The following is a 24,284-nucleotide window of genomic DNA, read 5'->3' on the forward strand; positions in this document are numbered from 1 at the left end:
GCTACTCCGAGTGTGTGGTGGAATAGAAAGCAATTTTTCTTGGGACACTAGGTTATAGGTCTTAGAGTGTCGATTACAGTTGTAACAAGGACTCCTGACAGACGGGCCCACAAAAGACAGAGAAGTCAACTACCTGCTCACATGCTATAAATCCTGTTCTTCCTCAACTCCCAGGTCCATCCTTCTTACCTGCCTGGGCTGCCTGGGCCTACTCCCACACATCAGGCCAAAATCTCGCCTGATACTCGTATGAGGAAGAGACATGACTCAGAGGTAAATATTTTACTACAGTGGAGATGGAACGGATGAAGTCAGTTGGCCCCTAACACCTACATTTAGACCAATAAGTGTCTCGTCTTGCCTTGAAACTCCCTGCAAGAGAACCCATCTGTCCTTGGAGTGTGATCAGGAGACCATGGTACCTGTGCTCTGAGGAGTCCTGACTAACCCGCGAGACTCAATCACACACATGAAAAATTTCAGATGAAATTCCTCTTTACGCATGGCTGTATTTCTCCTAGAAATAGAGATGCAGTTTAATCCATATGAATAGATCTGTGGAACGATGGAGTTGGGACAAAACGGTCATGGGTCAGGTATTGCCCCGTCCTGAAGGCCTTGGGACATGACCACATAAAATATCAGCACAGGAAGTGGTACAAATAATATACTTTTATGCATTTGACAGGGCAAGAGCTCCTGGATTCAGTGAGCATCTAGGTAAAAGGTGGCCCTCCCCCCGCCCCCCCCCAGGCTCCCCTGCTCTAAGACTGCGCTCAGACCTGGGAGGTTTCACAAGGGTTTCTCTGGGATGCCCCGGTGGCCCAGCGGTTTAGCGCCTCCATTGGGCCCAGGCTGCGACCCTGGAGACCTGGGATCTAGTCCCACATTGGGCTCCCTGCAGGGAGCCTGCTTCTCCCTCTGCCTCTCTCGAATAAATGAATAAAAAAAAAAAAATTTTTTTTTTTTTTAAAAGCATTTCTCCAAGACTCCTAGATTCTAGGGTCAAGAGGCCAAGCTGAAGGACTTGGTAAAAAGTCTGAATGAACTAACATATTTCTCCCCATTATTTCCTTTTTAAAAGCAGGGCTGGGGGCGGGGGCAGCCCGGGTGGCGCAGCGGATTAGCGCCGCCTTCAGCCCAGGGCGTGACCTTGGAGACCCGGAATCGAGGCCCGCGTCGGGCTCCCTGTGGGGAGCCTGCTTCTCCCTCTGCCTGCGTCTCTGCCTCTATCTCTGTGACTCTCATGAATAAATACATAAATAAAATCTCACGGGCTACACGTCAGTCACCTCAGCCACCTCAGCCAGAGGGCCACCACCTGGGCCATTCAGTCCTTCACAGGGTGACCGACACCTGTGTCTCCGGCGGACTCTGCCCAGTAGCTCCCCTCACACCTCTGCCCAGGTTTCAAACTCCCTCAGAGTCGTGCAAAGTTCTCCATGTTTCCGGAGCCTGACCTAAGCTAATCCTAAAAAAAAAAAAAAAAAAAATGCTGCCTTTTTTTTTTTCGCCCCCCTTTTTCCTTTTTCCCAATGGCCATTCGAGCATAACGTGACGTAAAAGCGTACAGGACTGCAAGTTAGGAAACTTGTGTCGTCGCCCCACATTTGCCATGCCCTTGGCGACTGTGGGAGAGGACGTGCCCCTCCCTGAAACGGTTCGCCTCGCCCGCTTCCCACAGCTACTGTAAGCACCACCGTTGCGTGAGTCTCCGTGAAACCCGATGCAGCGCTCGCTCCGGCTCTCAGGTCTGCGTCCGTCCCGGGGGCCGCACGTTCCCGCCGACCGCGGGCGGGCCACGGCGGAAAGCTGCCATGGAAACCAGAGCGAAAGCAAAAATCGCCCAGCGGAACCAGAAGACGGCGCGCCAGGGGCTCGAGGGAACAGAAAACAGCGAAGGACGACGGCTGCACTAACAGTAACCCCGAGAACGGGAACGGGAACGAGAAAAACCCCCCAAACTGAAAGGGGGACAGGGGAACTCTGCCTTCAGCCTTGGGCGCTGCTCGGGCCTGGCCGCACTGCGCAGGCGTTCCCCGGGTCCTCAACTCTGCTCTTTGACCTCCCGCCCCCTCCTCCCCCTTCCCCTCCCCCGCCCCCTCCGCCGCCGCCGCAGCTGCAGCCACCGGGCGGCTCTTCCGGTGCTGTGGAGGCTGTTCCGGTTCGCGGCGGTTCCCGGGTTTTGCGTTCCGCGCCCGGCCGGAAACCCCTTCGCATAGCAGCCGGTTCCGGTTCGGTGAGTGGCGGCGGGAAGCTGGGGGAGGGGTGAGGATGGAGGGAGCCTGGGCCGGGAGGCAGCGCCGGGCCGGGCCCAGCGGGCTGGGCTGGGCCGGGCGGAAGCGGGGAGGGCCGTGGGGCCGGCGCTCTTTCCTCCGCCCCGCCCCCTGGGACCCCCTCCCCTCCCCCCCGCGCTCCGCGGGCCGCGATCCGGCGGGCGGCCGTTAAGTCGGCTTCCCGAGGCCGCTCCCTCAAGGCCCCTTTCTCCTGGGCCGGGGAGAGGCCCGACTCCCCGCTCCCGCCCTCCTCAGCGCCGTGACCTCGCGCCCCGCATCCCGGGGAGCTGTGCGGGGGAGAAAGGCCGGCCGGGATCCGGGGGCGCCCCCGCCCGGGCCGGGGCTCGTGTCGCGGGGGGTGGGGGGGGGGCGCCGCGCGGCGGGAAGCTCCGCTCTCCCGGACACCTGCTTCCCCTCCCGCCTCCCTCGAGACCTCGGTGGCCCTTCTCTCGACTACTTCTGCGTCTCGCGTAAACATTCCTCCAACTCTCTTACTCTGCGGTGTCCTCCCCCGAGGTGGGATGACCGCTTAGTGTCGCCACCGGACAGACACGGCCGGACGCCCCCGCCCGGGCTATGAGAACCCCGGTGCCCGCCGCGGTCCGCTTACCTGGCTCATCGCCTCCGGGTAATTCCCCCCGAACCGTCTCTCAGCGCGATCCCTCCTGGACAGGTGCCCGGCTTGTCTTGAGCTTGGTGATTTCTGTTTATCGGTGCCTCTGCAGTATTTTCCCTATCTTGTGTGCAAGGACTTAAGCTCCTTTATCACTTTGGAGTCAGCCTTTATTATTAAGGCCATTTCATCCCACGCTGGGCACACTTGGGTGGGGGTGGGGGTGGGGATGCCCGTGAAGTTTATCATGGAGCCTTCTTTCCCCAGGCTGCCCACCTATTTGACTGAGGGCCTTTGTTCTAATTGGATGGCGCGGGTGCAGTAGGATCCCATCGGCTCCTAAATCTTCGTCCTGTGCAGGGATGACTGTGCTGAGCGCTCCTGCTGAAAGACAGGTTCCCCTGCCTTTGAAATTACAGTCCCCGCGAAGCCTTGAGCATCTCTCTTCACGGTCCCTTCCAACTTAGAGATCTTCCAACTTAGAGATCCCTTCTCTCCGCCCCCCACCCCCGCCTCCCCTCCCCAGTCCCATTTTGGAAGCCTCATTCCCCCCCCCTTTTTTTTTAATCTTGGGAAGTCTCTCTTTTTTTTTTTTTTTTGCCCAATTCCCATTGATTATCCCGCCTGCAAACACGGTCTTCTATGTCACCCATCAGCGGAGTTAAATCTGGAGGGAGCAGAATGGATTAAAAAACAGGTTCTCCCACTTCGGGCTAAGGTGATGTAACCCTCTGACTACTGCTTTGAAAAGTCTCTTCCTCTCCTTCACGGGACTCCCACGCCTCCTGCCAGCTGCACCAGCTTTACTTTTCTTGCTAGGAGTGATCTGTTGATGGATCCGGTTTCCCCCTTTCCCCCTACCCCCAGGACACAGTGAGTGTTTGCAGCAGCAGCAGGGACCGGTTCTTGACTCATCTTCGTGTGCCTAGTGCGTCGCGTGTAACTGGCGCACACGGAATGTCCGTGTCCTGGAGAGGTGGAATGCTTAGTGTTTTAAGGCGCTTGAGTGTTAAGGCGTTAGTCTAAGTGGGAGAGATTATAGACACAAATAGGAGAGACCCGGACACACGATGATATGCTGCAAACTGTATCATACACACAGAGTTGAGATCACTTCCACGCCCTTCTCGTATCATAAATTATTCTAACCACATTTGGTCCTGGATAAAGCCAATTGCCTCTCCTCAGTCTGTATACTTTCTAGTAACTAGCCATCGTAACTGTAAACATTCTCTTTTATAACCACTTCTTCGCCTGTAAGATTATACGTGTTTTGCTATACCTGTTACATTCTGATACTGTCAGGACTTGGCCATCTTTTTTTTTTTTTCTCTCTCTCTTTCAGATTTCCTAATATTTTGTGTTCAGCTATTAACTTGACTTCACCTGAACACCTGTAACAGCTTATATTCCTTCAGTAAATTAATGACCAGTGCAAACCGGGAACCGTTATTAGGATACTTTTCTTAAAATGGAAACATTCTTAGGCTCGCGGGAATTTGGTGGCATCAGAGTTTCCAGATCCAGCATTTCATGTTGAGTCTTGGAGCAAAATATCTCTACTTCTAATGTAAATGCAAGTGGCAAAAAGAAAGTAACATAAGCACATGGAAGAAGCTGGGTGTATTTGTATTAAAATGTAAATGTGAGTCTTTTAATTATTAAAATTGTGAAACAGCGTGGAATCCCCCATGACCATCCCCCAGAGAATTACTTTCATTTTGCCAAAGTGTATGAATCCTTGATGAAGATCTGTTATAGGATACTAAGTTTTGTGGTGTTTGTTGAAAACACATTTGCTTGGGAGTTAAGGTGCCCTGGATTTTTATCTTTCTTTGCCCCCATCTATGTGATTCCAGGCAAATCACTTAACCCGTCTGGACATAGTCTGTAAAATTCTTTAATTTCTTGCTTCCTTCCCTCTACGTCTATCTTAACAATACAAAGGAAGTAACATGGGACTGTTCTACTAGGCACCACACTTTTAAATTGGCATTCTCCTTAAATCAAGAAAAAAGGCTAGTGAGGACACGTATGAAATAGCCTAAAGAGGTGAAATGAGAAAAAGCCACTGCTAGTTTACTGGTTGATGGGATATTTTTCCCCTTAATGTGGAACCCAGGGAATTCTTCATTTAAAATGGAAGAAGGGGAAAAAAATAACCTGGAGAATTTCCAAATAGAAGCCTTTTGTTAAGTTGAGCATTTGGAAACGTACTTGAAGCCTAAATATAAGGCTTAAGTTATTTAGGAATCCTCCCCAACGAGGCTCGTAATCAGATGATTACTCTGCTTAGTCTGTAGCTATGCCAAGAAAAGCTCAAGCCGGCTTTCTTTGTGTGTTATTGTGCTCATAAGGAATACCTATTATCATTATCTGGTCTCATTAGTGGATTGAAGCCCTGATACTGGTATTGATAAAGTTGATGATAAATGAAAGTTGATGAAGTGCTCAATCTTCTTAAAAATATAAGATTATGATTATAGTAAGTGTGAGTATTACCATCCCTAGTTTCCTCTTAGATGTGCCAAGAAGCTTATGTGCCAATGGTATGTTTATTATCCGAGTTCCAAGTAGTTAGGTTTTTAAATTCCTTTTGGGGGCGGGGGCGGATTAGGTACATCAGAGGAAAAAATAATTTCATGTAGGCAAAAGGACTTTGGTTTGTAACAGTTTGATTAATGATGGGAGAAAAAGTACAACTGAGAAGTATTCCTTGATTGTTCTTAGAATATCAGTAGCTTTATGTTTGGCCGCTGACTAAAACATATGGAAGAGAAGTCTAATGGGATCACCCTAAGATCTATTACTTGTTTATAAAATGGTTTAGCATGTGGTAATACAGCAGTGGGTTGCAAAGAATTTCTAGGTTGTAATTTCAGTGCAGTCCCTGACTAACTTTATGAGCATATGCAAATTAATCTCCAAAGGGTTGGCACTCCCAACTCCTTGATGTAATAGTCTGTGATTCTAGGAGTAGTCCATAATTGCTGTTTAATATAACTCAGGGTTCAGAAATGTTTGGAATCGCCTCCTCTAGTTTTAGTTTCTATTCTCTTCCATCAAGTCATCTCTCCTTATTACCACCTTATAGTTTTCTCTACAAAGAACACAAATGTCACTTGGGAGTGACTTCCTGTTCTATAATTATATGCAGGAGGTGTTTCAGTATGTAACATTTCTGTTTTCTGTCTTCTTTCATAGGACTTTGTATCTTTGCTAACTTCAGTGATGTGAAGAGACCTGACATGGGTAAGTCTGACTATGAAGTAGTAATTGAATCTTTTTAGTTATTCTGATTAGTTAAGTTGAATCGAAAGAATGTTTGTGGGTTGGTTTTTTTTTTTTTTTTTTTTACATTTTCACTATTTGCTTTTTTGTGCTTAATAATGATCTTAAAGGAGGTCTCAATCTAATTATGTAACAACGTAACATGAGACAATTTTCTTTAGGTTGAGACATTGTTTATAGCATCATTTGGAAACATTTTCTCATTCATTGTATTGAAAAAGCCAGATGCATACTAGCAAACATTTACTATGTGCCAGGCCCTGTTCTGAGTACTTAAAATATATTAATTCAATTAGTTTTTTTTACAACTGCCTTACATGGGTGCCTAATATCATCAAGGAAGCTGAGGTTAAGAAACAACTATACTGGCAGAGCCAGTAAACAGAATTTAAACTCAGGCAGTCTGGTTCCAGAGTCCTTGTTCTTTCATACTATGTCATACCAACTTTCGTATGATAAACAATTTGATGAAGGTAAATTTCATCTAGCTAGTAGCATTGAGAATTGTGATTGCAACATCTTCCAATCTTCATGATTCTTTCTCTCTATAAAGGGGACCAATACAAGGTCAGTACTAGTCGCCAATCAGAAATAGATTGAACAATTTATAGTTATTTCTTATAATTCCATGTGCTTCTTTTAAAGTCACATTAGTCTTCTCTCTTCTTTCTGTTTCTTCCTTTTTCTTAGTCTATCTTCTCTCTGCCCTGATCATTTGTTTCCCTTTTACTCTAATTGTTGATGTCAGTGTAAGTCACTGAGTTCTGTCCTCTCATTTGTTTTTGTTCTAGTTCTTCGTACTAACAAAGATTTCAAAGGTGGTTATAAAGTAAGGCTCTGCCGTAGCATTATAGTAATTGAGCTGATAACCTGTTAAGAGCCATATGAATAAATGATACTTTTTGCACACACACAAAAAGTTCAGGTGGATTAATTTTTTTTAAAAATTTATTTATGATAGTCACACAGAGAGAGAGAGAGAGGCAGAGACACAGGCAGAGGGAGAAGCAGGCTCCATGCACCGGGAGCATGACGTGGGATTCAATCCCGGGTCTCCTGGATCGCGCCCTGGGCCAAAGGCAGGCGCTAAACCGCTGCGCCACCCAGGGATCCCTGGATTTATTTTTAAAGCACCCTTTTGAGTTAGACAAAGGAAATAAATAATTGTTAACAGTGATTGTTTCTAAATGGTGAGATTTCTTTCTCTCTTTTTATAATAATTAATTTTTTTTCTACAGTTGAAACATTCAGAGTTTCTTTAGGGAAAATTTTTAAAACTTTGAGTTCGGATTTTTTTTTTTTTAAGATTTTATTTATTCATGAGAGAGAGTGAGAAGCAGGCTCCCCCCAGGGAGCTGATGCGAGACTCGATCCCAGGACCCCGGGATCATGACCTGAGTCAAAGGTAGACGCTCAACCACTGAACCACCCAGGCATCCTGAGTTCATCTTTTTCTATACTTGCACAAGTTTTCAACTTTTTGGTAGGTGATCTTGGTAAATTCCAGAGGAGCCAATTTCTGCACATGGGCCTCTTTTTTGACCATGACATTTTGAGATTTCTGGCCAATGGTTATAAAAGAAGGGTTGTATTTGAATATAGAGATGTTCTTTGGGAGTCATTTTTATTAGGTGAAATGATTTGTTCATAGGAAAGTAGTTATTGAGGAATTATATGACTTGAATTAATTTGGATTCTTTCCCCAGATGATATTGCTGATAGGATGAGGATGGATGCTGGAGAAGTAACTTTAGTGAACCACAACTCCATATTCAAAACCCATCTCCTGGCACAGACAAGTTTTCCAGAGGACCACCTTTCATTTTCTGACCATCAGGTTAGGAATAATTTTCTTCCCTTAGTTAATGAATTACTTTGGCTTAAATTTTCATCTGATATAATTTAAATGCCATACTCAAAAGGATAAACATATATAAACTCTTTAGGATCAATATTTCTAGTGTTTTCAATTTTGTATGATATATTAAAGACAAGAACTAGGCTGTGTATGAGTCTTTTGAGAACAGTATCTTTTAGAAAACTTTTTATTATTCCTGTGCATATTACAATTACTGAAACACAGGTTAGTGTTCTTTTAAACTAGTGTCTTAAAGTTGCTGAGCATTAAGTGGGAGGAAATATGTAAGTATACAGAGGTGCTAGATTTCCCTGTGCTGTAAAGGACCACCAGCAACAGCATCCCCTGGGAGCTTGTTAGAAATGCAGAATCTCAGGTTTCACCCCAGACCTACTGAATCAGAATCTACAGTTTTAAAATTTTCCAGCTGGCAAATAGATATATCACATATTCCAATAATTCTCCTACTGGGTATTTACCCAAGAAAAATGAAAACACTAAATAAAAAAAAATGTATGCACCCCTATGTTTATTGCAGCATTATTTGCAATAGCCAAAACACGGAAGCTGCCTAAACGTCCATTGATAGGTGAATGAATAAGAAAGATGTAATATACATATAAGCAGTATAATATTATGCAGCCATAAAGAAGGATGAGATCTTGCCATTTATGACAGTATGGCGTAGACTCAGAGAGTATTATGCTGAGTGAATTAAGACTGCGAAAGACAAATATCTCATGATTTCACTAATATATGGAATCTAAAAAACAAATAAATAGCATGATTAGATCTGTAAATACAGAGAACAAACTGATGGTTGTGGGGAAGGAGGTAGAACAAAATAGATGAAGGACAGTGGGAGATAACAGGCTTCCAGTTATGGAGTAAGTCACAGAAGTAAAAGGCACACAGCACGGGGGGTATAGTATGTCAGACAATAGCTACATTTATGGTGAGCATAGCATAACCTACAGAAAAGTTGGATCGCTATGTTGTGCACCTGAAACCAATGTAACATTATATATTAGCTATGCGGAAATTAAAACATTAAAAAAAAAAAAAAAGGCTCCAGCTGGTTTATTTACACATTAAGGTCTGAGGAGCATTGTTAATAGAACAATCTTTCTCAGTAGGAAAACTGTTACTAATATGGAAAAGACAGTTCTTTACTGTGTGAATCTCTCTCAAGCAAAGCAGAATGCTAAGCATTCTTGGCTCTTGGGCACTAAATACCTGTAGCATCTGCCCCTAATAATGATTTTTGGTAACTGAATGTATAGCCACACATTTCCAGATTGTTACTGGAGTATAGCCCCACCCAGATAAAGAACTTCTGTATGAAGTTATCCAAAGATTCAAAATCAGATGCATTTTGTCATCCTCTTTCATAAATGATACAACTGGCTTTTAGAACAGAGTATACTACGTGCATATTTACCTTTTAATGAGCGTCCTTTGAATTAAGTTGTGTAACAGATACTTTGCCTGTTTTTCCCCTTGAAGCCTCACTCATTTCATCAGATTGTCTATGCATTTTCCTTTCTCATGAGTATGTAGTTTCTTTATGATATGTAAAAATATAGTTATATTGAATTCTGAAATATCTCACAATCTTGTTTAATGATACATTTTTTCCTAGTATAAATTTTATTCCATTTTATTGTCAAAAATATGACTTAAGAAAAATCTTTTGCTTTGTTTAGATTTTACCTTCCAGGGAAGGAAATTTGGACCGATCTTATACATGTTCAACAAGAAGTGCAGCTTGTAACCCAAATTATTATTCAGGTATGACACTTTACTTGGAGTCACAACATTTGTTGTACCATTCAGATTTCTTTCTAGCAAATTGTGTTTGTTTACCATCTCTAAAGTGAAAACACTGTCAAAAGCAAAATGGTATTTTCTCCACTAAAACATCACTGTGTGTGTGTGTGTGTGTGTTGGGGGGGTGGGAGTTGCTATAATACTTTACTGACCTAGTCTCAACCACTTATTTTTAATGAAAAAGTTTTTTTTGAGATCCATTTTCTTACTTGTTTATTATGTCATTGTGGAAAGCAGTACAACTTTGGTTTGGGCTTTTTTTTTTTTTTTTTTTTGAGGTATGTGTATATGATGTAAAGGATATTTGTTTTGGATTGATATAAAGCACAGAGTTAGCTTATTTCTATTCTGCTTGAAACCATGAATCCTGAAAAATTATTTCTACCCAAGCTTGTCCCTCCATCAGGGCAGGAAATGTTAACATGTTTTTGTCTAGCACCTGCCACAGCCATGCTTGCATATTGAAGGGCTTGCCTGTTCAGCTTGTGATCCATGACAGAAGTCAGCATTCTCTAGGCTATTCCTAGTCCATGGCCTGCCTGACTTTCCATCTGCCCCCTTCCTAAGGTTAGGACTTCCAGTGATCTTCTGGCTCTGTCTTGGGGAAACTAAGAGGTTTTTGTTGGTTAGCTTCCTGGCAGGAGAACCCAGGAAGATTATATTGCCATAATGCCTTCCCGTGTCTTATCACTCTTAATGCTTCAGTCTCCTCACATTCCCACTAATATGGGAATATTAATAGAACTGCTGAACCTGCCCTAATGGGATTTTTATAAGGATAAATTGAGATAATAAATATGAAATGCAAATAATAATTGTTGTTGTTATTTGGCTTCCTCAGGATTCTTTGTCAGCAAGATGAGATCTCCTCCCCTAAAAAGACGTTAGTATGATGATCTTTTAGATTTATATTATATTTAAATGTCATTTAGGTGGGTGGTACCCTGGGCTCTGGATTTTGTTTGTTGCTATGGGAAATGGTCTCTGCAAAGTATGTGCATAGTTTGTATAGGAAAATCAGTTAACTGGCTCAGAAAGTAACTCTGCCATCATTATTATTGGAAAGGCCTTTCTGATGAGCAGAAAGCCTGAAATCTGGTTGAATAGTTCATTATTAATCCTAGGGGAAGGACAGTTGAGTGGATAATGAAATGAGATCATTAATATATACCTTTGAACTCAGGCTGTGTTTGCTTATAATTTCATATGTTGATTTACCATTGGATATAATATTTACTTACAGTTTAAAGTAATTGCTTAATAAGAAACAATTATTTATAAAAATTATACTCAAAATCTGCTGACCATAACAACTCAACTCTGTGGCCTTGTCTGTGTAACTTATCTGTGGCCTTATCTGTGTAACTTATCTGTGTGTACTTGCATGATACACATTGTATGATTCAATACATATCATCTTTTTTAGCCTAACATTTTAGCCTAATTTTTACTTTTTCATCTGTTTACATGTTATTCTTCGTGTCTACCTTTTTCTGTTGATTTCTAGTAATCCATAGAACTGATATGCACATTCACAATGCTCTATGTGCAATTCCAAAATATAAAAGGTTCTGAAAACCAGAAATTCTTTTTATAATTCACTTGGCATCCAAACTGACCTGACCTGAAATCATTCCTTGGCAAAACCCACATGAATTGACACGAAACTATTTATATTTTGTCTTCTATTTATCTCTGTAAATATGAGTATTTATATATTTCTTATATATTTCACTGCAGATACATCAATATGTTTGATTACAGGATGTACCTTCAAATTATATCTTGAAGTGTTACATAGTGTGTATGTACGTTTATGTGTGTGTGTGTATTTATATAGTTATCTTTCTAAAATCCCCAAAATTTTAAATTTAGAAGTGCAGTGGGACCTAGGGGACTATGATTTAGGATAATGGGCCTATGCCTTCATTTACTTCATTATTTTCTCTATGGTTTAGGTCCCCTTCACTCTCACTGTTTATAGCTATTATAAATAATATGACTTAAAAACATTTGTATGTATAGCCCTTTTTCCTTCAAATTTCATTAGACCCTTAATATTCATAAAGGATATATCCAAGATCATCTCAAAATCTCATGTTCTTGACTATGATAGTATTTAACCAGATTCTTGGCTTTCTACTCAATTACATGATTCTTGAGAGGTACATTTTTCCTTTGTTTCTCCTAATACCTAAGTTGATCCCCATAGCAAATCTTACACTGAAGTTTTGTCTCTCACTTGAAGGCCATTTTTTAGGAAAAGAAAAAAAAAATCATAACAGTTACTGTATACATGATGAATAGCGAATAGTAACTGTGACTAACAGAGCCATATTGAAATGGGGTTGCTGAGCTATTAGATTTATTCCCTAATTTACAGCCTGAGGCAGAGTATTCGGCTGTGTGCCTCTACCAAGTTTCATCTTATCCCTGACCAAACAAATGTATGGCATGTCATAGACCTCCAGGGTTGCTCTGACAATCAGAATTTTAAATCTGTGAAGGCCAAGGGTTTAAATACTTTTCTCTTAAAATCTTCAGTTTAAATCTACTTTTACTGTGCACTTTAAACTTCGTTTCTTTGTCACACCCATTCCAACTGATTGTTAAGAATTTTGTCTCTGCTGTCTCCTTCGTATGTATTCTTTTCTGATAATCCCCACATTGATTTCTGTGGTCAGTCACCTTGAGCTTCATTGCTTGATGGGGGTCTCCAGTTTACTTTCTTTAGTCTTCTCATTCTGTCTTGATGTTTGTCTCCTCTCTTGCTGTTCTCTTTTCTATCAAGATGAAAACAAACATGGGAAAGCCCCAAACTTTAGAATCCAGGGTCTGGAGCTTACCATTTCCTGCTTTACTGAATTTTCTTCTCCATATCAAGTTTTTAAAAAATCTGCTTCTTAATCCATTAAGATTAGACTATTAAAAAAAATTTTTTTTTTAGAAAGAGAAAATGCAGCTCTTTTATTTTAATAATTTACTACTGGTCAGACTTCAGGACCTTGCTTCTATTAAGAACACAATTGAAAAGTAAAACATTTTAAGCACTAAACAAAGAAAAGTAGATTAAGATGAAAAGAAGTGATTTTGCTCATGCTTAGAATCATTATCAACATCTTATCTTTGGAAAATATGTTAAATGAGATTGCCAAACGGTCATTTAGTAGATGACTTAAAGCATCCTGCTACTTTTAATAACTAAACCTGAAAGTTAACAGGAGCAACTGATGATGGTTACTTTTATTGTGATTGCCTGACATTCTTCTCTTAAAATATAAAGTTTATTTCATTATGTCCATAAAAGTATTTCCTGTCCTTATAGAAAATTTGTAGAGAAAGGTAGAAAAATACCCATCATTCTATCACTGGAACACAACCAAAATTAAATTATTGGTGTAGATCCTTATGGTTTTTTTTTTTTTAATTTTTATTTATTTATGATAGTCACACAGAGAGAGAGAGAGAGAGAGGCAGAGACACAGGCAGAGGGAGAAGCAGGCTCCATGCACCGGGAGCCCGACGTGGGATTCGATCCAGGGTTTTCCAGATCGTGCCCTGGGCCAAAGGCAGGCGCCAAACCGCTGCGCCACCCAGGGATCCCAGATCCTTATAGTTTTGTGTTGCATATGTGCACATAATAAGGAGTCTTATTTGTGCATTTGCAATCTGATTTCTTAACGATGACGGAATCAGCTTAAATATCACTAAAAAAAAGAGTGTCTGCAGCCCCATCGATGTTGGTTCCTCTTGAGCCCTTTTGATTGCATCAACACTAGAAGACTATTCATTGCTTTCATTGAGTGGAGATGGAACCACCTTGTTCTAGTTAAACAGACTGCCTGATGCTGTGCTTTTTCCCTTGTGTTTAAAAGCTGAAACCTTTGTGAAATGCCGTTAAGAAGGCAACTCTGGCTTATCCTTGGTCTCACTCAAATTTCACACTTGTCAGGGTAATTTTGCATTTTTTAATAGAGTTATTCCTCAAGTAGACATCTCTAGTTAGATCATTTCCCCATCATATTTTAGCAAAAAAAAAGTATAGAAGACAGATTTCTGATGTTACTGCTTTGCATTTAAAGATTAAAATGTTCTGGTCCTTTAATGATAACTCATTTTTATCAGCTTGGTTTCTCTCCTTAAAATAATAGTAATAGATGCTAAGTATAGGTACTGATTACAAAGCTAAAAGGTTATAATTCATTTTGAAAGTAAATTTATTAAATTAAGTTCATCTACTGGTGAATCAGCTAGTAGTAATACCACCCCTGAATGCTGCTTTTATTTTTTTGCTGTTTTATTTATCCCAAATCCTGATAATCCTGATTCTAAAAAATAACAACAAATATAACCAAACAATCACAACAGCACAAAACTTATTTTTGTCACCTACCCTATCTTTTGGATACAATATCAAAAGCTACATTAAATATTTTAAATAACTTTGTACAAAGTTCTATAGTTATATCCTTTGAGAGAAGATCTTCAAAATGATGTTAGCATTAGGCAGAAATTCAGGAAGTAGAGAATTATCATTCTCATTTTTCCACTGGTGTTCCTCAGAGTTTCATAACTTAACATCTGAAATTATTTTGAAGGTACTGTTTTAAATTGTCTGATCCTGCAGATAGGGAGAGGTGAATTTAGAAATTATTCTATTCCTGCGGCGCTTTGGTGGCTCAGTTGGTTGAGCATCTGACTCTTGATCTCGGCTCAGGTCTTGGTCTTAGGCTCGTGAGTTTGGCCCTGCACTGGATGTGGAGCCTACTTAAAAAAAAAAAAAAAAAAAAAAAAAAAGAAAGAAAAGAAAAGAAAAAAAAGAAAGAAAAGAAATTATTCTATTTCTACCTGAAATTTCAAGAGACTTTTCTTATCCTACCTTGTAAGCCACAAGTCAGAAGATCAAATAATAAATAATCCTCACTTAGGATGATTGCAGTAACAAGCATCATAGGTAGTATTGATATATCTGATGGTTATGATATTAAGTGACCGAATGTTATCATACCAGAATCAGATGCGTATGATGGGTCATTCCTGCCATAAGCCAGCCAGAATAAGCAGCAACAAGGTTATCTTTGCTCTTAGAGCCCCCGAGTCGTGAACATGGTAATTAAAAACAAGAAAGTGACACCAGCTGCTTATTAAGCAATAACTGTTGTTCATTTGAATTACAATTCTCCTTGGCCCTCCACCTGCTTTCTTACTGGTCTGGCCTACCTTCTTTCAGGCCCAGGCCTGGGAGTGCTTGCAAGATATAGTTGGGGTAAAATGTTGACTTTTGGTGGACACCACGGAGTCACATTGATGCAGATAAGGCACATGGCTGTGGCAGGATTCAGCTCCTTCATCAATTTTCAGGTTAGTATGGCTGAATCAATTATAGTTTGTAGACGTTCCCTTACTGCAGACTTTACTGGCAGTTGAGACTGGGATCTTTCTTCCATGAGAGACATGGTGCTTGCCACATTACTTTGGAATACAATGTTGGACATGGTTGCAGTCATATGGAAAATTACTGTTGTAAGATATTTGTCTAATTATTCAAACTTTTATTCTTTTAGACAACCCTTCCTCAGACAGTTTTCTTGGCTCAGGAGATTTAAGAACCTTTGGCCAGAGTGCAAATGGCCAGTGGAGAAATTCCACTCCAGCATCAGGTTCAGCTTTACAAAAATCAAGGAACAGCCGAAGTCTTTACCTCGAAACCCGAAAGACCTCAAGGTAGGTATTCTGGCCACTTAGTTCACAAGCCTTTCCTCTGATATAAGAGAAAATGGCCATAAGATAGTTGCTGACTTTGGCATTTTATTTTATTTATATATATATATATATATATATATATATATATATATATATATATATATATATAAGCACACTGTTTCTGAACCTTAAACCATGAAAATATGGACAAATCCATTTTAAACCTTCAGCTTTTAATTTACTCAGTGCTGAATTTTGAGGACAGCCAAAATTTCTCCTTAGAGGAGAGCTTTAAGGGAAATCTTGGTGCATTTGATTATTTTGGGATTAATATGGCTATTATGAATCTTAAAGTGGAAATCGTTCAATTTCTACAGCTTCAGTAGCAAAGTAATCAGTATGTTTTATAGGGTCTCACATGACCAGAGAGACCTGGCTTAAACCAAAGAAACTGTACTTCTTGGCCTTGGTCAACTAGACCTACACTACTCTTAGAAAATAGAGTTACAAAGAAATTTATCCTTTTTAGCCCAATTTCATAAGTGCTACCTATTCCCTCACCATCAAAGACAGATAAAGTTTGGCTGAGAGACTTTTCCCTTAGGAACTTTATTGGTAAAATATTTCCTTTTTAAAATACTATTTATGACTTCTTAAATTTTACTCTGGTGATAGATTTTAGGAATGTGGGATCATATAATTTCCTGCTTAGTCAATGCTAAACTTTCTGGTGTTGATAGAAACCAATGAGATGGCATTTATTTTATGATTATTAGCACATGGACTCTGGAAAAATGTGTCAGTACTCCCAGGGCTGATCTTCCCCACTTTTTAATATATTTTTAAATTACATAAGAATTCAAAAAAAAAAAAAAAAAAAAAGAATTCGTTAATGCATTTACATTGTAAAAATTAAAACATTGCCAGTAAAGCTAAAGATCCTTGAGCATGCCTCATAATCTTATTCCTCTTCCCTTGGTATGTTTCCTTCCAAACTTATCCCTATGCTTGTTTTCCTTTTCCTTATATATAGCATAATATATATGCTATGTATACTATGAAATGTATAATGCTATTTTGTTTTCATTAAAGATTTTTTGTATGTATCATTAAAGATTTTTTTTTTTACTAGTAAGGCCATACTGTTGTTTTTTTATTTTTAAATAACATTATTTAACAAGTACATATGGTTTGTAAAAAAAAAAAAAAAAAAAAAAAATCAGAAAATAACAGTTAGGTAAAAATAAAAAGTAAAACATCATGTTTCCACCAGTGAGAGATCACCTCCGTAATATCTTAGTACATATCTTTTCAGATATTTTTCTCTGCATTACCTACATTTTTTCAATGTGGTGGTTATTGCCCTTAAGCCTTTTACAATCTAGAACATCCCCTTTTTCTTATGACATGACTTTTTTCACATAATATTCCACCTTTTGAATTTGACAGGTTTCTTCCTCATAGTATTATTTTGTAATATATCCTCTGTATTTTTTTTTTTTTTTGTAAACTAGATTTTTTGTCTTGAATAAAAGCTGGTGCTGTGTTATATCACATTAAAACCTACAAATCTGGGTTCTCTTCATTAGTGATCTGGATTAACCTCTGGATTAGGGAGGTAACAATCTGGTCCTTTTGTACAGTTAGGTTTTATCCCCCTTGTGACGACTAGAATGTAATCTAAGTGATGTTACTTTAGCATTATATCAGTGACCAGTTCCACTTTAGCCTAATAGCTATTCATATCATTTGATAATCCTTATTGGATAATTCTTTTTAATTGAGGTGAAATTAACATACAACATTATACTAGTTTCAGGTATATAACATAATGATTCAATATTTATATATATTGCAAAATGATCACAGTAGGTCTAGTTAACATCTGTCACCATACATAGTTACAAAATAGTTTTTTCTTGTGATGAAGACTTTTAAGACCTACTTCCTTAGCAACATTTATTTATTTATTTATTTATTTATTTATTATAATAAATTTATTTTTTATTGGTGTTCAATTTGCCAACATACAGAATAACACCCAGTGCTCATCCCGTCAAGTGCCCCCCTCAGTGCCCGTCACCCATTCACCCCCACCCCCCGCCCTCCTCCCCTTCCACCACCCCTAGTTCGTTTCCCAGAGTTAGGAGTCTTTATGTTCTGTCTCCCTTTCTGATATTTCCTACCCATTTCTTCTCCCTTCCCTTTTAAATATGCAGTAACAGTATTATCAATTATAGTCACATTGTATGTTATATCCCCAGAACTTATGAAGTTTGTGCATTTTGACCTTTGACTTGATAATAGTTTTTATTAGAGTTAATGAAATAGTACTTTTCCAATGTTACCATTTCTTCTATACTGATTAGTCATTCTGTGAAGGGGAGCTTTTTTCTCCTTATTAGTTTATTAGGTGGGGTTGTTTGGTTATCCTGAAATACATCTACTGGAAAGGCAGGAGATAGGATTAGATCTTTCTTTTTCATTAGCAATTTTCAAAGTAAATTTGTTTTTTTTAATAGCCACTTCATGTGGTTCAGCTGAATTTTTCTGTTCTTTTTTAGTGTCATTCCAGATTCAGTGTGTTTCGATCCACTACAATCATTATTCTTTTAATGTTTACATTTTCACAGCTTTTGCCACAGGGAGCTCCTTTAAGCTTACTGCTGTATTTGGCCCAACCTCTTTCGTTGTTGCTTTCTGGCATCGTAATATGCCCTCCCACTGTTTTTTATTTAGAAAAAAGTCTTTTGCATTAAACACACACATTCTAGGAAGCATCAATACAAAAGGCAATGTAGGGGAATTCATTATATCTTCACCAGACAAATTGTACTGCCTTTGCCTTGTTTTTGTAGTGGCATCCACCCATCCTAAGGAAGTAATTCTGTTCCTGAAATTCTGACTCCTTGTTCCTTTCCCCACTCTAACACACATAAAAACCATTGTAATTTGAAGAGTTAGCATGTAAGTGAGTTTTTTAAGCTTTTATTTTAATTCCAGTTAACATACGGTGTTATGTTAGTTTCAGGCATACAATATAGTGATTCAGCACTTCAGTATATCACCCAGTGCTTATCACAAGTGCACTCCTTAATCCTCATCACCTGTTTCAATTTTCTCTCCCACCCTCACCTCCTCTCTTAATTTGTCTTTCTCTTTTTTTCCCTTTGAGAGAGTATATACGTGCTTTTTTATTTCTTTACACCTAGTCTGATTGCATTTGGATCCAGACTGAATGTACTTATTTAAAGAGTTGATTTCATTGAATTCAGTTTAATCAGCTATGTATCTCTATTCTGCATCCTCAGCAAAAAGAAAGGCGGGGGAGATTTAGTATTCTGAGAGCAAGTAGCTCATACTTGCTGGGCAATAACAAATGAAAAAGACCACATAGAAAAAACTTTAAATTATTAATCTAGTCTTAGAGATAAGACTGGGTTTTAAGTTCACAGAAGTATTTTTCCTGCCAGTTTTTTCCATTATTTGGGGAACACAAACAGTTTAAAGAAACACAAAGAAAATTCTCCTTCAGAGGAGGTAAATAGGCCAGGAGGAGAACTGACATAGTGATGTAGCTTAGGAGAAAGCCTTCTGGTTACTTTTAATGAAGGAAGGGAGCCATCTGTTGGTTTTTTAGGAAATTTTAAAATTCAGCTTAAAAACTTCATTGAAGGGCTTCAGCTTATACATCTTTGCATATTTAATCTTAAAATAATTCTTTTCAAAGGGAATTGGGGGAGGAGGCTGTAGTGAGTAAATAGAAAGTGTATGTTAGGTACCTCAGACCCAGGTTTTCAGAAGTCTCACCTGATCAACTTTTTGGTTATACTGCCCAGGTCTTTGGTTCCTGACCAAAGGAACTATAAAGCTAAAAGATACAATTTTAAATGTTTGATAATTATATAGTATAGCAATCTAGGACATCTTAAGTCCTGATAGAGCAGAACCTGATAGAGCAACCCATGTATCATTTCTTGTACATTTCTCTCAAATGGTACATCCACCGTTCTCCCTGTTGGTGTTGGTTTTGTTGACACTTTGGTTGTTTTTGTTATTTGTTGAAAGTAAAAATCACTAGGTTCAATTTTCTTGCTGTTCTTTACTTACAAACTCTTTTTTTTTTTTTAGTGGATTATCAAACACTTTTACGGGAAAGTCAAACCATCACTGCCATGTGTCTGCATATGAAAAATCGTTTCCTATTAAGCCTGTTCCAAGTCCGTCTTGGAGTGGTTCATGTCGTCGAAACCTTTTGAGCCCCAAGAAAACTCAGAGACGACATGTTAGTACAGCAGAAGAGGTAAGGAAAACCTGCAACAAAGCCTACTAAAGGTTAGAATCTTTTCCTGTACTCAGCCATTTGTTCCCTCTGATTTAGATGTTTATTAACCATTCCGTTAATCCTTTCTGTGCTTTTTCTTAAGTTTTTGAGTGCTGTCATCTGTGCTAAAGAAGTTGAAGAGAGATTTTATCAGGACTTTATTACTTCTCTTACTGCTTTCTAGTTGAGCAGCAGACTTAATTTTCAGTATTTTCTAAATGACTTCTCATACATCAAACTACCTCTGTTCTCTCTTTTTTGGGCCCTTCCTCAACTCTTGTTTCATATGGCAAAACTGATAACCTTGCTGGATTTGATAAAATACCTGCCCTTTTTCTTTCTTTCTTTTTAAGATTTTATTTATTTATTCATGAGCAATACAGAGGGAAAGAGAGAGGCAGAGACACAGGCAGAGGGAGAAGCAGGCTCCATGCAGGGAGCCTGACGTGGGACTTGATCCCGGGTCTCCAGGATCAGGTCCTGGGCTGAAGGCGGCGCTAAACCGCTGCGCCACCCGGGCTGCCCCCTTATTTCTTATTAGGACAATTTTCCCTCAGTATAAAAGGAAAGTCAAGAAGCCAGCTAAATAATTTACATCCCTTCATTATGAGTAAGAAGAGCTTTGAGATCATAGATATTCCCCCAAAGAAAGATGTTGTATTGAAACTTTGATTGTTATATGCATTCAGTGAACCTAAAGGAAAAAAATTCTGTTAATATAATATGGCATTTAATTTATGTGGTAAGGAGTGTGCTTATGGTAAATATTTATAATGCATCTAGTCAGCTTTGGACTGCTTGCTATGAGGATACAAATGAATAACAATACCTTACATTTATGTAGCATATAGAGTTTCCAGTATGCTTCCACATGTATTACTATGTTGGGTCATTTTTATCCGGTGAAGTAGGTAGAGATGAGGTAATATCCACATTTTACACATTAGGAGAGTAAAAGTTAAAGGTCACGCAACTGGTAAATGGCCAGCCTACACCCCAGGTCTTCTGGAGTCTAGTCTGGTATACTTTCTGTTATATTAACACAGTGGTGTAGTTCCAGCCCACTGGAGCTTACAGATTAAGGAGTCAAGAATACAGCATTTTGTCTAAATAATTAGATAGTTTGATAATGAAGATCTTTTGAGTGGCAAGATGTGATTATTTATGACATGGTTAGTAAAAATGCTGTATATCCTTTTGGTTTTAATTTTGTATTGAATCTGAAATATTCAAGCAGAGCGTGGCTGAACTAGTAAGTTATATTTAGTAGGGAAAGGGTGGATAAGAAACTGGCAGCAGTCGCCTTTGCTGATGAGAGCTGAGCAACAGTTACAAAAGTGAGATTTATTTTTCACTTTTGTATTACTGAATTCAGTATCATGTATGTATTATTACAAAAATAGTATTTTTAAGTTACTGGGGTTGTGCTTTCTCCTGGAGCCTAGGCAGCCTGCAGGGTACAGAGAGACTTGTGAGGAAGCAGACAACAGCAGCATGGTAGGTGGATATTGACTTCCCAACCCTCTTCTACCTCATGTGGCTGCCACTGAGATCACTGAGATTCTTAAGATTATCTGTGTTCGTTGTAAGCCCACCATTCACCCACTAGTCAAATAGTCCTTTGGGCCACTCGGCCCCTCCTCTTTCACTTCGACCTCCAGCATGAGAACTTGGGCCAGCTGGATAATTTTCAACCCTCCAGGTCACAGGCTGGCTTAATATAGAACATGAAGTCAGAGTTCCCTTTCCTTCTATAGATGCCAAGGATAGAACCTATTCCATCAAACAGATGCAGAAAATTTTGCTTCAGTTTGTTGTTTGCTTCAGTTGGTCTATATTCTGCTATGAAAAGTGAGTCACTTGTATTACAGAAATATAGAATCACCCGTATAAAACAAATTATTAGACCAAACTTCATTAGATTATCAATAGATCATTTAGATATTTAGTCTTGGATAGTACAGATAATCTAGATTAAAATACAATACTTCCCCCCCCCCCCCCCGGGAATAAAGAATTTATTGGCAGGAGCTTACAAAGTGGAGGAAAAGTTATTTTCCATGCAAATACTGTGCTCTCCAAGGGAGATGCAATTGCTTATGTTAAGGAAGGAAAATTGTGTATCAATCTTACTGCTGGATTTATTAACCACCTTCAGGAATATAAAGCCATCTATAAAATTAACGTGATGTTGTTCCCACTGCACTCTTCAGTCTTACAACAGGAGTTTAAAGAGAATACGTAAAGAAGAATTTGGAAACATGTAAGTGGTGACGAGACAGACCACCACTTGGGTGATGACTGATGCAAGGACATCATTAAACAACTGTAGTGTCCAGTAGGGTAACCACTGATCACATGTGTCACTTAAATTAATTCAGGTCAAATAAAATAAAAATTTAGTTTCTCAGTCGCATAAGCCACAATTCAAGTACTCATTAGCCACATATTGCTAGTGGCTACCCCGGTGGACAGTACAGATAGAGAATATCTCTAATATAACTAACACTGTTTACAGGATATGGATTTGTTTGGGAAAGAGAAAATACTAGGGATTTCAAAAATGTAAAATGGCAAAAACAATTTTTTTTTAAAAAGAAACAGGGACGCCTGGGTGGCTTAGTGGTTGAGTGTCTGTCTTTGGCTCAGGGCATGATCTCAGGATCCTGGATCGAGTTCCATATTGGGCTCCCTACATGGAGCCTCCTTCTCCCTCTGCCTGTGTCTCTGCCTCTCTCTCTGTGTCTCTCATGAATAAATAAATAAAATCTTTAAAAAAAAAAAAAGAAAAAGAAAAACAGATCGTTTCCTTTCACTTATATGTTGCTTCCAGACATGCTTCTTTGCAACATACTGAGCAACATTTTAAGATGTTGGACTTCCTGACTTGTCCTGATGACACCGATGGTTTTATTCTTGAAAAACAAAACAAAACGGGGATCCTCTCTCTGTGTCTCTCATGAATAAGTAAAATCTTAAAAAAACGAAAAAGCCAAACTTTATAATTTTGTTATAACCTAGAATTTTGGACTTAAAACCAGAAAGTTGTTGAATTATGCCCTTTTGATAGTTGAAATTTATACAGTACAAAACTATTTCTTTAAACAGAATTAAAGTTGGGAGATTTATAAGGTTATTTGAGTAATTTATAACAAAGGTTTTTACTAGTTTCGTAAGATTCACTTTGTGTTCTCTGTTGAATTTTTATAATTTTCAGACAGTTTAGTTTTATGGTGGAAGCTTTAAAAAAAAAAAAAAGATTTTATTTATTCATTCATGAGAGACACAGAGAGAGGCAGAGACATAGGCAGAGAGAAAAGCAGGCTCCGTGCAGGGAGCCAGATGTGGGACTCAATCCCAGGACTCCAGTCCAGGATCACACCCTGAGCCGAAGACAGATGCTCAACCGCTGAGCCACCCAGGCGTCCCAATGATGGAGCCATTTATTTATTTATTTATTTATTTATTTATTTATTTATTTATTTTTTGATGGAGCCTTTTAAGAGAAACAACTAAATGCAAGAATCTGCCACATTATTTATTTATTTATTTATAATATATTTTCCACATTAAAAAAAAATAGAATTCAACACCTTAATTACCTTTATACCATTTTGAACTTTCCTTGGTCTTTTATTAGGTTTAAAACCTAACAGGAGGGCAGCCTGGGTGGCTCAGCGGTTTAGCGCCGCCTTCAGTCCAGGGTGTGATCCTGGAGACCCAGGATCGAGTCCCACGTCGGGCTCCCTGCATGGAGCCTGTTTCTCCCTCTGCCTGTGTCTCTGCCTCTCTCTCTCTCTCTCTCTCATGAATAAATAAATAAAATCTTTTAAAAAAATAAAAAAATAACATGAGCCAATTTTTTTTTACTTTAACATATTATCCAATTATTATTTCCTTTCCTCTTAGTTTCCTAATTTGCTTACTCAGTAGAAATAGTTTAATAAGTAATGTGCAGAGAAAGATGTTTCCTTTTACTTTATAGTACCAGATGCTCCAAAAAAGAATTGTGTTTATAAAATGACTTACCTTTTTGCATTTTCTTTTGGTAAAGCCAAGTGTTATATGTTCTTTTCAGAGTTGCCAGGACTATCTTTTCTTTTCTTTAGGACCTGAATGGTCCTAAATAGAAGATAAATTCTTGTGGCCTCTAAATTAACATGTAGAACAGTGAAAAGTTCTTAACCTTTTTCCTAGAATTTCTTTTTTAGACTATAAGTTAGTTGAAACTGAAAGTATGAGGCTTCAAGAAACCTCAGATAATTATTTGGAATACAGAACTTCTATTCCTGTTCATTTTATGGTGTCTAATGACTGTGAGGTTGTTCAGCCTTAGACAGAAGGTTTTCTTTGAAAAGCTGGGAAAAATCATTTGTGGATGACCTATGT

The 24,284-nt window shown here is 39.1% G+C and overlaps 2 protein-coding genes across 9 annotated transcripts in view; one reads left to right on the forward strand and one right to left on the reverse strand.

Moving 5' to 3' along the window:
- Positions 1-3,025, reverse strand: part of PFKM (phosphofructokinase, muscle) — a 44,817-nt gene extending 41,792 nt beyond the window's left edge. Inside the window, exons 1-2 of one of the 3 annotated variants that reach the window (XM_025477414.3) lie at positions 1,701-2,020; positions 423-517 (exon numbers count right to left, since the gene is read on the reverse strand). In XM_025477414.3, coding sequence (XP_025333199.1) covers positions 423-504 — 82 coding nt within the window. In that variant the 5' untranslated portion in view covers positions 505-517; positions 1,701-2,020. Of the gene's footprint in view, positions 1-422; positions 518-1,697; positions 2,021-2,886 lie in introns of those variants that run through there. The other 2 variants (XM_025477413.3, XM_025477416.3) reach the window with 2 other exon arrangements.
- The window catches only part of SENP1 (SUMO specific peptidase 1), a 55,520-nt gene continuing 33,320 nt past the window's right edge, over positions 2,085-24,284 (forward strand). Inside the window, exons 1-8 of one of the 6 annotated variants that reach the window (XM_025477422.3) lie at positions 2,637-2,904; positions 4,235-4,534; positions 6,094-6,141; positions 7,887-8,017; positions 9,745-9,829; positions 10,710-10,751; positions 15,433-15,592; positions 19,703-19,874. In XM_025477422.3, coding sequence (XP_025333207.1) covers positions 6,138-6,141; positions 7,887-8,017; positions 9,745-9,829; positions 10,710-10,751; positions 15,433-15,592; positions 19,703-19,874 — 594 coding nt within the window. In that variant the 5' untranslated portion in view covers positions 2,637-2,904; positions 4,235-4,534; positions 6,094-6,137. Of the gene's footprint in view, positions 2,240-2,635; positions 2,950-4,234; positions 4,535-6,093; positions 6,142-7,886; positions 8,018-9,744; positions 9,830-10,709; positions 10,752-15,432; positions 15,593-19,702; positions 19,875-24,284 lie in introns of those variants that run through there. The other 5 variants (XM_049102364.1, XM_025477421.3, XM_035707230.2 and 2 more) reach the window with 5 other exon arrangements.

This window comes from Canis lupus, chromosome 27 (assembly GCF_003254725.2).
Source record: "Canis lupus dingo isolate Sandy chromosome 27, ASM325472v2, whole genome shotgun sequence".
Lineage (NCBI taxonomy): Eukaryota > Metazoa > Chordata > Mammalia > Carnivora > Canidae > Canis > Canis lupus.